The sequence below is a fragment of the Equus asinus genome, chromosome 17 (assembly GCF_041296235.1).
Source record: "Equus asinus isolate D_3611 breed Donkey chromosome 17, EquAss-T2T_v2, whole genome shotgun sequence".
In the NCBI taxonomy this organism is placed as follows: Eukaryota; Metazoa; Chordata; class Mammalia; order Perissodactyla; family Equidae; genus Equus; species Equus asinus.
The window spans coordinates 36,081,158-36,094,356 of NC_091806.1; the positions used below are offsets into that span (position 1 = coordinate 36,081,158).

Here is a 13,199-nt window from a genome sequence, read left to right on the forward strand (position 1 = left end):
ATTAGAAAAAGGACACAAACTGGTATTAACAGATAGCCCGGGCAACAGAGAGAAAACATGTTTTTCAATGCACGTCAATACACACAATTCGCTCAATTCATCCCTTCTCTCTCAGATCTTCGGTAAAACTTTAGGTAACACTCATCAAGAGGCCCTCCTCATACAGCGTATGGAAACTGACCCCATCTGTAATCCCAGCGTTCCGAATAAACGCAGACGGGACCCCACAGAAGCAGCGCCAAGCGATGCAGCTTAAGCAGCAACCGGAGCCCCACAGTCCCACCACTTACACACGCGACACTATTAGCACAAGCGGCACTGCTGGGGTGTTAGAGCCAAAAAAACTGGCAAGAGTCGATCTCTCATGTAACAGCTGTGTTTCTGCTTTGCTGTTTTAAAGCTGGCTGCTTAACTGAGAGATGTCCGTATTAAGGGCTGCTGGTTACGCTCCGTCCCTGTCTGCTGCTCTGGTTACCACCCGTCCCGTTAATGGTCACCGGCTGGAGAGCTGGTAAGATGCAGGCACCTGTCTGGGACTCGTGCTTCTCTGTTTTGCCTTGATACTCAAAGCCGACGGCACTTTTATCCACCTTGTCCTTGTCGATACCGTACTTGCCACCGAAGCCTTTGGAGTAATCTAAAAACAAGGAAAGCAGTTTACAGGCCAGCAAAACAACCAGCGAGCAAGCTGTGGATTCCAGCAGGCTTCAAGAAAGTACTTTTAACACTCAATTAAAAAAAATATAAACCAAAAATCTTTTAGGCTCACTATAAGATCACTGATACAGAAAATATCTAAAAGTCTTGCTCGTATGTAATAACAGGACTAGGAAGAGTCCTATAAAGACAGCAGATTTATAACTGTAGCATCTTTCCTTCATTCCAAAAGACAGCATGGAGTAACAGTTTATTACAAAGCTTCTGGAGCAGCACGAGCCGAGCAGCCGGCTTTTAATGGGTCCCTCTGCTTCATGGACCAGCACAAGGAGAGGCATGCAGGGGTGCCTGCAAAGACAGGATAAACCTGGAACGCCCTCCAGAAACACCAGCTCTCAAAGCTCCGCCAGTGGAATGGTTCTCTCTGCACTAAAGGAGGACTCCATCGTGGGCACGTCAACGCACGAGCGCGCGGAGCAAACCCCTTCCGCAAAGGCCTGGGGCTGCCGAGGAGCCTGCCTGCCCAGGCACTTGGGGCTGTGCCCCCGACCTCCCAGAGTGGCATTTCCTCTGCCCCAGAGGCCTCTTGGGGAGAAAGTCAGTGCAGACTGCAAGGCATCCAGCAGCAGGTCCTGAGGAACTGGGTGCGCGTGGGGCAGAGGAGCACAGGTCTGCTCCAAGGAGGGAGGGAGAGAAGGCAGTGACAGCGACCCCGCACCGCACGCCACCTGCTGTAACGGAAGTGACACCTGCGGCAAAGGGACACTGGGCTGGCCCACGGCCAGCTCCTCGGAGAAACGCCAAGCCAGTGGGGTTTCCAGTGCTGGGTTTTGGTTTTGTTCTTTAAAGAAACCTGGGATTTTTTTAAATACGTGAGCTCTCAGTTTTTATATGTTGGCAATCATTTTAAAAAATCTAAATGTACAGGCCAAACAAAACAATGAGGAGAACCAACGGTTCATGGCCTCTGCAGGAGGGGCTGAATCTAACGCCCTCCACCTACAGCCCTCGCCGGGTGACGGCAGTAAGTGACCCGCGAGGCCGCCACAGCGAAGGAAGCCAGCACGGCTTCTGAGGACAATCTGGCAATCTATCGAAATTTTAATTCAGTGTTCTCTGACCCAATTATATTTCTAGGAATTTACTCTTGAATAACCACTTACGTACATAAGACACAGGGAGAAGAATACTCATGCAGTCGACTTTTAACATCGAAAATTGAAAATAACCTAACTTGTACATTCCACAGAGGAATGGTTACGTAGACTACGGGATCTTCCCACCACAAGGACTGAGCAGTCACCAAAAACGCGACAGACCCCTACGCTGACCTGAACGGAACAACAACGGCCAAACGTTTGAGTTAAAAAACCGTGTAACTATAACGTGACCCGCCGTACACAGGGGAAACGCCCCAGTGCGCATGTCTGTAAGCGTGTGGGAAGCAGCGGCGAGGGGGCAGGCCGCGCGGTGGACGGGCTGCGGGGCGCCGCCCGGGCGGACCTTTCTGCGACTCGTGCTTCTCCGTCTTGCCCTGGTAGTCGAAGCCCACGGCGCTCTTGTCCACCCGGTCGGCCTGCACGCCATACTTGCCGCCGAGGCTGCTGGAGTAGTCTGTGGAGACACGCAGCAGTGGGCATGGGAGCAGATATGAGCTAACCCGGCGCTTGGTTGAACCAGAACAGAAACGACTCGCGGTGTGACTCAGCAAGAGATCAAGCACACATTCTAAAACACATGAGCCACCCACTGTCACCCACGCGTGCCACCCACTGTCACCCACGCGTGACGCTCGACTCAGTCTACAGCGTCCCTTTCACCTGTTAGGGGCACTTCGTTCATGATGGCAGACGTGAACTGCGTTCCCACCTCGGAAGTTCACCGTTCAGACACTTTCTGAGCACCGACTGCACGGCAGCGAGCAAAGGTCTGAATCACCACTTACATACACTCAAAAGTGTTTCAAGAATAAGTCTAACAAGATGCTTCCACTACAAGTCAGCTGTGGGGCGGGAACGGGGTGGGGGTAACTTCCAGTTCCTGGGGGGCAGAGGATCAAAACCAACTCTGCATCCCCTTGGCTCCTTCTTCCAGCGGGTCTGAAAGTTGCCTCTAGGACTCTGCCCGGCTCCCTGAGCATCTGGGAGCACTTTTCCAACCAGAGGAGAGTCAGGACTGCGCCAGGGGCTCAGCCGCGCTCAGCCACGGGCAGGGGGGCCCACCGACCCACAGCCCTGGGATCTCAGCCCTCGCCAGCCGGCGCCCGGCTGAATCCCGCGGTCAGGGCCTGGGGGATTAGCCAGGCAGAGCGCCGCGGGGCCCACGCAGCCCTGCGCCAAGCGGCGCGCTCACTGGGGATGCCGCCAGCGCTGCGATCAGCGGGAAACGGAACCCCCCCATCCCACCCCCGCCCCCAGGCCCGACACGTCCACAGACCGCGGGCGGAGGAAGCCCCGCACCCGCTCCAGGGAGGCCGCCCGCGGGGATCGAGTTCCTGGTGCAACACTCAGGTGATTCAAACAGAGGAACCAAAAACCCAGAAGCACCTTTCTGCTGATTTCCAACACAGCCAGAAGAGGGATGGCTCCAAATTTAGAGCCTCTCGGCCGTCTGCAGCTGCGCGTGTCGCTGCATTTCCAGTGACCTGATTGCTAAACCCCTCTGTAGGTGGGGGCCGGGCCGCAGGAGCCGCGGCTGCGACGGCCCCGCCCGGGCGCCAGGGAGACCCCGGCCCCTCTCGGTCCTTCCCCGCAGGGCCCCACTCCTACCTCGCCCCGCTTGGACCCAAGCCCCTCCCCGTCGGCCCTCCAACTCCTTCCCCTAAACCCCAGGGCCCTGATCCCGTCGCCCCCGATCCCGGACCCCTCCCCGCAGGGCCCCTCTCCTACCTCGCCCCGCTTGGACCCCAGCCCCTTCCCCTCGGCCCTCCACCCCCCTCCCCTAAACCCCTGGGCCCTGAGCCCCTCCCCCCGGACCCCACCCCCTCCCAGCATGGCCTCTCTCGCACCTCGCCCCCCTCCGACCCTCGGCTCCTCCACTCTCTCTTCTCCTAGCCCCCGGGTCCCGGGCACCCTCTCAGACCCCAGACCCCCTCCCCGTCTGGCCCTCTCCTCCCCTTCCTCCCTGCAGCCCCGGCCCCTCCCCTTCGGACCCCTAAACCTCAGAACTGCCCTTCCCTCCCCGACACCAGGCCCTCCCCACCGCTCGGCGCCCCGCCCCTCACCCCGCGGCCCCCCGGCCCCCACCCCTCGGCCCCCGGCCCCGGCTCCCCGGCCTGGGGAAGCCTCGCCCGCGCTCCCCCCGCGGCCGACCCGAAACCGCGAGCGGAAGAGCGGCTAGACCGCTGCGGCCGCCGCTTCCTTCCCTTTTCGGGGCCCGGGGGCGCCCCAGGAGCGCCGCGGAGGGGCCGGCCCCCCCCGCCCGGCGAGAGCCGCGCTCGCTCACCGCCGCCTGGCTCAGTCCGGCCCCACTCGACTCCGGCCCCGGCCCCTCCGCGCCCGCCGCTCCCAGGCGCCCGGCTCCACTTCCGGTTCCTTGGGCGGGGGCGGGGCCTCATCCAGGTCCCGACGAGGCCCCGCCCCTCCCCGGCACGTCCCGCCCCTCGCCCGGCCGCCTCCCTCGCGCGCGTGCGCGGGCAGCGCGGGCCGAGCTCCGCCGGGGTGCGAGCCTGCAAAGCGTGCCTGGAAACACTCTGTTCCTACACGCAGAGTCAATGTACGGAGCGCCCACCGTGTGCGCACGAGAGTGTGCTCAGATGCCGGCGATCCCAGGTGGGACTCGAGGATTGACAACTCTGCCCGGGGTGAGAAAGGGAAAATGAGCCAGGCCTGGGGGTCAGTGCCCAGTGCATGAGCCCTGAGGACTCCCAAGAGGTGAATGTGACCGCCAGTCAGCTGGAGGGACGAGCGTCTTCATCATCCACCCCTCCATCCATCCATCCATCCATCCATCCATCACCCATACATCTATCCGTCCATCTGTTCTCTATTCATCCATCCATCATCCATCCATTCATTCATCATCCATCCATCCATCATCCCTTTTCTTCCATCCACCCTCCATTTTATCCGCCCATCCATCTGTCATCCATCTGTCCACCCAGCCTCCATTCATCCACCCATCCTTCTATCCATCCCTCACCCACACATCCATCCATCCATCATCCATCTTCTCTATCCACCCATCCACCCTCCATTTACCCACCCCACCATCCATCTATCCATCATCCATCCATTCATCATCCATTCTTCTGTCCATCCAGAGAAGGTCAGGTATGCATCAGAGATAGAAGGTCAGCAGAATAAACACAGCCCTTGCCTTCAGGAACCTTCCAGCCTAGAAGGGGAATCAGGCGTTAATCACATAGATAGATAATTAGGAAAAAAGATAAATGCTGTGAGGAAGAAGTCAAAGGTGTCATGAAATTATACTGGGGAAAAGGTGGGACATGAAGTCATCCAAGAGATCAGACAAGGTTTCTTTGAGCAATTCACCTTTGTGCCAAGATCTGAAGGCCAAATAGAAGTAAACCAGGTAAGGAGCGAAGAATTTTCCAGGTGAGAAAACAGCACGTGCACAGGCCCTGGGATCGGAAAGGTCTTGCCACAGAGGAACTGAAGGCAGTTCAGTGTAGCGGAAGTGTGGTGATGAAGCAGGGAAGTGGGGTGGGATGGGGCCGGGTCATGGAGAGGTTGGAAGGGCACAGCAAGGACCTTGGTCTTTATTCTAAAAGAAATGGGAAGTCCTTGGAGGAAGTTAAACAGAGAAGAGACATCATGCAGTTTGGACGGTAGTGAAATCCCTCTAACAGCTGTGTGGAGAACGGATGGGAAGAGGGCCAGGCAGGAGCTCGGACAGCCAGTTCAGGCAGACTGGTGGTGGCGGGTAAGAGGGAGAGAAGCGAGTGGATACAAGAGACATTGAGAAAGTTAAATTGTCAGGCTTGAGGATGGATGGGGCTGTGGGGTGGGGAAGGAGATGTCAGGTGTCAAAGGATAATTTTTTTCAAAAAGAAAACTATTTTCATGCGTATATAAAATGAACACATCAAAGATTTTATTTACCTTAATAACGAATGAAGTGATAAAATGTTACAACTTATTCAAAGGAGAAGTCAAAGGAATGCTGAAACGAATTTGCAAAAACTGGTCTGCCCGTAGGGCAACAGTCACTCGTATGTCACTGGACACAGCTAATTTGAGCTTCTATAGACAAGAATTACTTGCACTGCTGTCTGTTTTCCAGAGGTATGAAATAGATTAGGCAAGAACAGAGGCACACATCCCACGGAATGAGATGATCATCGGAGGCTCCGGCGTTCTGTTGAAAGAATATCCAGTGATAAGTTGTGCCCATGCTGAAGTCTGAAATTTTTCCTTACAAAAGGGTGACTCTGAGCATCTGAGTAGGCGCCTAGATGGGGAAACGGGCAGCGGTGGGGCAGAGAGGCATCAAGATGGAGTGGGGAGAGTAAGAATAGAGTTTTGGACTTGGTCCATTGGAGGGGCCGTGGCACATCGAGGTGAGGTCCAAGAAGTGATGCTGGAGACGTGGCTTGAGTTGGGGCTTTGAGAGTAAGCAGGATGAGGTCATAAAAGGTAGGAAGGCGTCCCGGGAAGAGGAAGAAATTCAAGCAAAGGCGCAGAGATGGAAGAGAATGGGAAACATCGAGGTCAGATTGATAGAAGTGTTTTCACGCCCATCGCTACTACCCACAGTGAGCGGAGCGGGCGGTGACGTGTCCAGCTCCCCATCTGCGCAGCTAGCACCTGCACCCTGGAGCTGTAATACGGCGACCGCATGTCGTTGGATTAGCCCAGGGCCAGGCACACAGAAAGTGCCCCATAAGTGTTGCCCCTTAGTTGGCTGTAAGGGGAACCGAAAGCCCGCGAGGCAGGCAGGCAGGGTAAGGTATCTGCATTTTACTAAAGCAGAGATGCAGGAGATCAGAGAGGCTGGGTGCCCTACCTGAAGCCACATAGCAAGTGGGCGAGACCCCAGTTGGGACCCACACCTGTGGTCTGGGAGACATTATTCAGAGCACCCTCTTTCAATGGGAAAACTGTGGATACCTCAATTCTGCCTCAGGTTTCCCCACCTTTCCTTCCATGACCTGCCGTCCAACTTGCGGAGGGAGCCTCAGCCTGAGCCCCAGGGAGCATCCCGAGACCTAGGCCTCAGCCAATCAGCTCACTGCACTCCTCTAACGCTGATTGGCTCAGGAGCAAGCACGTGCTTCAACTGGGTCCAATGGGACTTGGCGGAGGCTTCCAGGAGACCCGGAAGTTGTGTTCTCCCGGCAGCGAGGGCGGGATGGAGGCCCGCGGGCGGTCCGTGTGTCTCCTCGCTGAGCTGAGAGCCCGCGGGGGCGGAGGAGCCGGGCCTGGACGGCGCCTGCGGTCCCCAAGGCCGGGTCCTCCTTACTCCGTTCCCTTCCACGAGCCAGCACGTTCCCTGGCCGCCCCTGCCATGATGGTCCTAACGGAATACAAAGGGGACAGTGCGAGAGGCAGGGACGACGAGCGGGGACATCTCTGGGATGCGCCGGGGACCCGGTCCCTGCGGCCCGGATTCCTGTAGGGCTATGTGCACTTTCAGGGGCTGCTGGACCCAGTTACCGTGGTCTAGGATTTATACAACAACCGAAAGTTATTCTCTCCCGACCTGGAGATCGGAAATTGGAAACCGAGGTGTGGGCAGGCGTGCATCCCTCCTGGACGCTGGCGGGGAGAAAGCTTTCCTGTCTCTTCCAGCTTCTGGTGGCTGCCGGCTAGCCTTGGCTTGCGGCTGCATCGTCCAGGCGCTGCCTCTGGCTGCACGTGACCTTCTCTTCTCCTCTGTGTGTCCCTCTGAAGCCCCCACTGCCTCTCTCTCAGAAGGAGACACGGGACTGCATTTCGTGCCCCCGGGAGAATCCAGGATAACTCCTCAAGTCTTTAACTGAACCCTCTCTGTGGCCGTATGAAGTAATATCCCAACGCAGGGGATCAGGAAGTGGACGCATCTTTTTGGAGGCCACCATCAGCCCACCACAAAGGCCTACGAAAGGGCTTTATTTTAAAAGCAGAAGAAGAAAATTAACATTTAGGTTGGAGAAAGTATGTATGTTCTATAAATGTGATGTTACTGGAGTCATCTTTGTATCAATGCTATTGTAAAATATAATGTTTTTTCCCCATAGAGGAAGGAGCCCACAAAGGCAGAAGTGCCTAGGGCCCCTGAAAATCAGAATTCCCACCTGTTAACAAGGAACCTGAATACGAAAGCCAGGTGGTTAAAAAGACTCTGGAGAAGGCTCCAGAAGGAGGTTTCTTTTCTTTTCTTTTCTTTTCTTTTTTTTGAGAAAGATTAGCCCTGAGCTAACATCTGCCACCAATCCTCCTCTTTTTGCTGAGGAAGACTGGCCCTGAGCTCACATCCGTGCCCATCTTCCTCTACTTTCTATGTGGGATGCTTGCCACAGCATGGCGTGCCAAGCGGTGCCATTCCACACCCGGGATCCGAACCGGCGAACCCCAGGCCTCCGAAGCAGAACGTGCGAACTTAACTGCTGCGCCACCGGGCCGGCCCCCAGAAGGCGGTTTCTTGACTGAGTGACTGGGAAGAATGAGGGGTTTTAGGCTAAATGAGGAAGTCAGAACTGGAAGGAGAGGAGCTAACACTGGGGAGGCAGCCTGCGGGCCACGTGGCTTCTGCCCCTCAGGAGAGCGTGTGGCCCAGACCAGCTGGCCACATAGCGATTGTGGATACAAGGTAATCCTTTTAATACAGGATGGTTCATTTTTCCCTGGAAACAGCTTTATGAGTTGAAAATTATTTTTAAGAGCATCTTATTGAGATGTAATTTACATAAAATATAGTACACTCAAAGTGTACAATTCTGTGGTTTTTAATATAGTCACAGGGTGGTGCAACCATCTCCACGACCTAATTTTAGAACATTTTCATCCCCCCCAAACAAGCCCACCTCGTTAGCAGTCAACCCCTGTGCCCCGCTCCCCCCCACCCCCGCAAGCAGCCTCTCATTACTTTCTCTCTGTGAGGTGGGTATTGTTGCTTCCATTTCCCAGATGAGGACAGCCAGAGCTCACTGGGGCTTTCAGCGGGAGGGGGGGCGTGAGCCGTTTGTGACACCCAGACCCATCCAGCGTCTCTGTGGAGAACAGACTGCTTCAGAGTCACTGCTGGTGAAAAGGCAAAAGGCAGGGCCCGTCTCCCCTTTGACACACCGTGTCGGGAGAGTGTGTGGCAGAGACTGGCTGGCCAAGTAGCAATGACAGATACAACGTCAAATTTGGAAAGCGAAAAGGTTTAGCCGTGCTCAAAAACAAGTTGAATGTCTCTATGGACCGGAAGTGAATAGAAATGTGACGTGGGGGGCTGAGGCTGCAGGCCTGCTGGGCCCGGGGTGCCCACCCTGGTCCAAGAAGCTGAAAAGGCAAATGCAGTGAGGACAACCTGCCCAGCCCACAACAGGACTCGAGCAGGTCAGCTCCTGCCTCAGGGCACGGACAGCCTCCATGGCGTCCACACCACCACATAGGGCGGGATAACTCGGTGTGGCAGAGAGTGGATCCCCAGCCCTCCTTCTGGACTCACTGGGCCTCTGGCTGCCCAGCTCCACATCTCCCAGCTTCTTTGGTGACGGCTGCGGCCACATAACCAAGATCTCACAATGGAACATGAGAGAGGAGGATATGCACCGCTTTCTGGCCCGTAAAAACACCCGCACGGCTTCCCCCTTACCGTAGGTTGGGATGACGGCAAAGATGGATCCGTGCCCGTTGCTGCTGGGACGAATTACAACCAAGGTCGTGGCTGAAAAATGCAGATACTTACAGTTCTGGAGGCCGGAAGTCTGAAATCAGTTTCGTTGGGCCAAAGTCAAGGCCAAAGAGAGACCCCAAGGAAGAGCCCGCTACCCCTTCCAGCTTCTGAAGGCCACCTGCACCTGCATTCCGTGCCTCGGGGCCTCTTGCTTGAGTCACTGAGACTCAGGCTTCTGTTGTCACATCTACTTCCTCTCTGTGGTGGAATCTCTCACTGCCTCCCTGTTGTGGGGACCTTGTGATCACACTCAGGACCCAACCGGATAATCCAGGAGAATCTCCAGAGTCCCTTTTTCCATATAAGGTAATATTCACATGTTCTGACGATTGCCGAATGGACATTCTCGGGGGCCGTTATTCAGCCAGCCACATTAAGGTGACAGGTAGACCTTGGAAGCCATGTGCTGGAGACGGCAGAGCCCCCACTAGCCTGGGTCCCTGCGAGACTGAACGGAACAGATCTTCCTTACCATCCCCTCCTCCTCCTCTGTCTGACCGGGAACATACACCCTGGCCTGTTGCATGAGATGGAAATGAAATCCTGTGTTTAAGACATGATCTGCGCAGTCAATTTGTTACAGGTGTCTGGCCCACCCCAATACAGAGAGCTTGGAGGCGAGTGCAGAACAGGAAGACGGGCAGGGCCCCACACCGAGGGAGGAAGAGAAAAAGCAAAACAAAACGCTTCCCACTTGTTATAAACCAATGTTACCTCAATTAAAAAAAATAAAGTAGGGGCTGGCCCCGTGGCCGAGTGGTTAAGTTCTCACGCTCCGCTGCAGGCGGCCCAGCATTTCGTTGGTTCGAATCCTGGGCGCGGACATGGCACTGCTCATCAAACCACGCTGAGGCAGTGTCCCACATGCCACAACTAGAAGGACCCACAATGAAAAATATACAACTATGCACTGGGGGGGTCTTTGGGGAGAAAAAGGAAAAAAATAAAATCTTTTTTAAAAAAATAAAGTAAAAAATATTTTAAGAAACACTTCCCACTTAAAAGGGAAAAGAGTTAGAGGGAGAAAACTCCCCAGGCTCTTGCTCTCTGGAGTCATGTTTACCATGGAATTATTCCCCTGCTAATTTTTCATGCCCCACTTTGCCATGTCCCTTCTAATTCAATTCCACACTTCCTCATGGTCCTACTATGATCTCATGATTATAGCTTTTCTTTTAATGAACTTGGAATCATTTGTGGTGGAAAGGACCTAGTGATCATCTGTTTCAATACCATTAATTTCCAGGTGGGGACTAGAAGCCAGTGGATCTAAGAGATTTGCCCAAGATGACACAGCTGGCTGGTAATATAACCTGACAACAGTAAATTAGATATGTGGACACTTTTACAAAGCACTTTCATTTTAGACAAATACATACATGCACTTTCTCAAATACCTAACCTGAATCAATCATCTCAGCAGTCCTATGAGGCATACATGGCGTGATTTACTATGCATAAGTGAGGAAATCACAGCAAAAAGGAATACAATAAAACTAATTCATGATAGAGCCATGACTTATTGTGGTTAATACCATGGGCATTGGTGTCAGCCAATCTGGGTGGAATTCCAGCTTTCCATTTATTGGTTGTGTGACCTTGAGCAAATTAACCTCTCCAAGCCTAAGTATATATCACCTATTAAATGGGGCTAATAATAGTAGCTACTTCATACAGCAGTTTTTCATAGAATCAAATCAGATAATGCTCATAAAGCACTTAGCCTGTGAGGTACACAGCATGCCTCCCATTAATAGCAGGTTTAATTTGTGTGTTCTGAATTGGAGTTCTTTACAACATATTATGCTGCATTACTAATCCTTCATTAAAAAATATCTGTTTAAGATCATTCTCACAAACGTTTCTTGTCTTTTTTTTTTTTTTTTTTTTTTTGGTGGAGATCATCTACCCTGCCATTACTAGGGAAACAGAGATGTTTTAGGAAGGTCTCATTCTTGGTTTGCTCTATTTCAGTTAATATTAATTCTAGAGAGAGAGTGGTGGGTGGGGCAATGAGTTAATTATTTAATTTAACTCTTCCTAATAGGTTAGTAGTCAGATATTCCCACAAGTAAGAACTGTAATAGATTAATCTTTTAAATTGAACAGATTCTTAAGATGTTTTTAAAAATATAACACCAAAAGTATAGAATTAGGGCACCCATTCAAACCATGGAGAGCATGTTTCTGGTCAATAAGAAGCATCTATGCTCCACAAATTAAATTTTGTGAGACTTAAGATGAATTGTGGCTACTCTGGGAAGAACATGGAAGACCTCAATATGCTCAAAGCTTCTATCTGTAAAATGTGGATAATTTCTCAACTGCCAACTTCATATGGTAATAGAAAAAAATCACATCCATGCAATTTAACTATATGAAGTGTAGAGTATTGTATAAATACTAATGTAATATATGTGAAGCTTACTATTTAAATTCTCCTCTAGGGGCCAGCCCTCTGGCCGAGTGGTTAAGTTTGTGCACTCCGATGTGGCAGCCCAGGCTTTTGCTGGTTTGGATCCTGGGCATGGACGTGGCACCACTCATCAGGCCACGCTGAGGTGGCGTCCCACGTGCCACAACTGGAAGGCCCCACAACTGAAATATACAACTATGTACTGGGGGGATTTGGGGAAAAAAGCAGAAAGAATAAAATATAGATTGGCAACAGTTGTTAGCTTAGGTTCCAATCTTTAAAAAAGTAAAAAGTAAAAAAATTCTCCTCTAAAAGTATATGTCCATTTAAATGTTCTTTAAATTCTCTTAGTTGGACTCGAGTCTACATCGTACCCCCAAGTAAACTGGCTTTGCTGCTCCCTGGTCAAACTTAAGGTCCAGGAATATTTGGGAGACTCGGATCTCTGGAACTCAGTTCCTGCCTCCCTAGACACACCATGACAGCCTGCATTTCTGAGGTCTTGCATGGTCTCTGGTAAGCTACCATAGAGCAGGCTACAGGCCAACTATGACCAGAAGTTGATGACTTTGACTTCTTTCTAGCCTCTGAGAATCTCTCTAACTCTTGACCTTATTGTGCCCCTTCTTTCTACCATTCCTTTCACCCATACCTTTTTCAAAATTCACTTCACAAGGAGGCTCAATGAGTAAGATGGAAGGAACAAGCTTATTTGGGAATAAAGCCAGATCAATCTTTCTTCTTCTCCTCTCCTGTCATATTTTATCTTTCTCTGTCTTTCCTTCAGTCTTTCTATCTCTCTCTTTCTGTGTCCCTCCCTCTCATACTCACTCTCTCTCCCTCTTTGAGGTGGAGATTAAAAGTACTCATTTTAAAATAATTTTTAAGTTTCACAACTTGATTTTATACATTATTTTATTTTATTGAAATACATATAAAAGCTTAACAGTTGAAAATGAATAAAAGACATTTTAAAAATCATAGGAGAAAGACTGTGTGGATTCCTAGGTTCTTGTCTATCTCTGCGTATAATGTCTATCAGAACCTCTGTTCTCAAAATATGGGGTTTACCTACGTGGGTATAATCCTGGGAACAAACCTTTTAAACTAGATTCAATGTTCATAACACTGCCTCAAACTGATCGCTTGGTAGTGTGAGCTAAATATGGTGGCACCAGGAATCAAGAAGTGAGTTTTTCACTTCTCTCTATCTAGCTGTTGTATGACCTACAAAAAGTTCTTACATGTTCTTATCTCTATTTTCCTTATAGGGGAAATAACACCTGCCCAAATATTGTTT

General features: G+C 51.9%; 1 protein-coding gene across 12 annotated transcripts in view; it reads right to left on the reverse strand.

Annotated features, from left to right (window-relative positions):
- The window catches only part of LOC123282353 (liprin-alpha-1-like), a 113,843-nt gene extending 109,591 nt beyond the window's left edge, over positions 1-4,252 (reverse strand). For 7 of the 12 annotated variants that reach the window (XM_070487878.1, XM_070487877.1, XM_070487879.1 and 4 more), the window contains exons 1-3: positions 4,102-4,251; positions 2,161-2,271; positions 527-637 (exon numbers count right to left, since the gene is read on the reverse strand). In XM_070487878.1, coding sequence (XP_070343979.1) covers positions 527-637; positions 2,161-2,271; positions 4,102-4,213 — 334 coding nt within the window. In that variant the 5' untranslated portion in view covers positions 4,214-4,251. Of the gene's footprint in view, positions 1-413; positions 638-2,160; positions 2,272-4,101 lie in introns of those variants that run through there. The other 5 variants (XR_011495095.1, XM_070487886.1, XM_070487875.1 and 2 more) reach the window with 3 other exon arrangements.
- Positions 4,253-13,199: the final 8,947 nt, after the last annotated feature.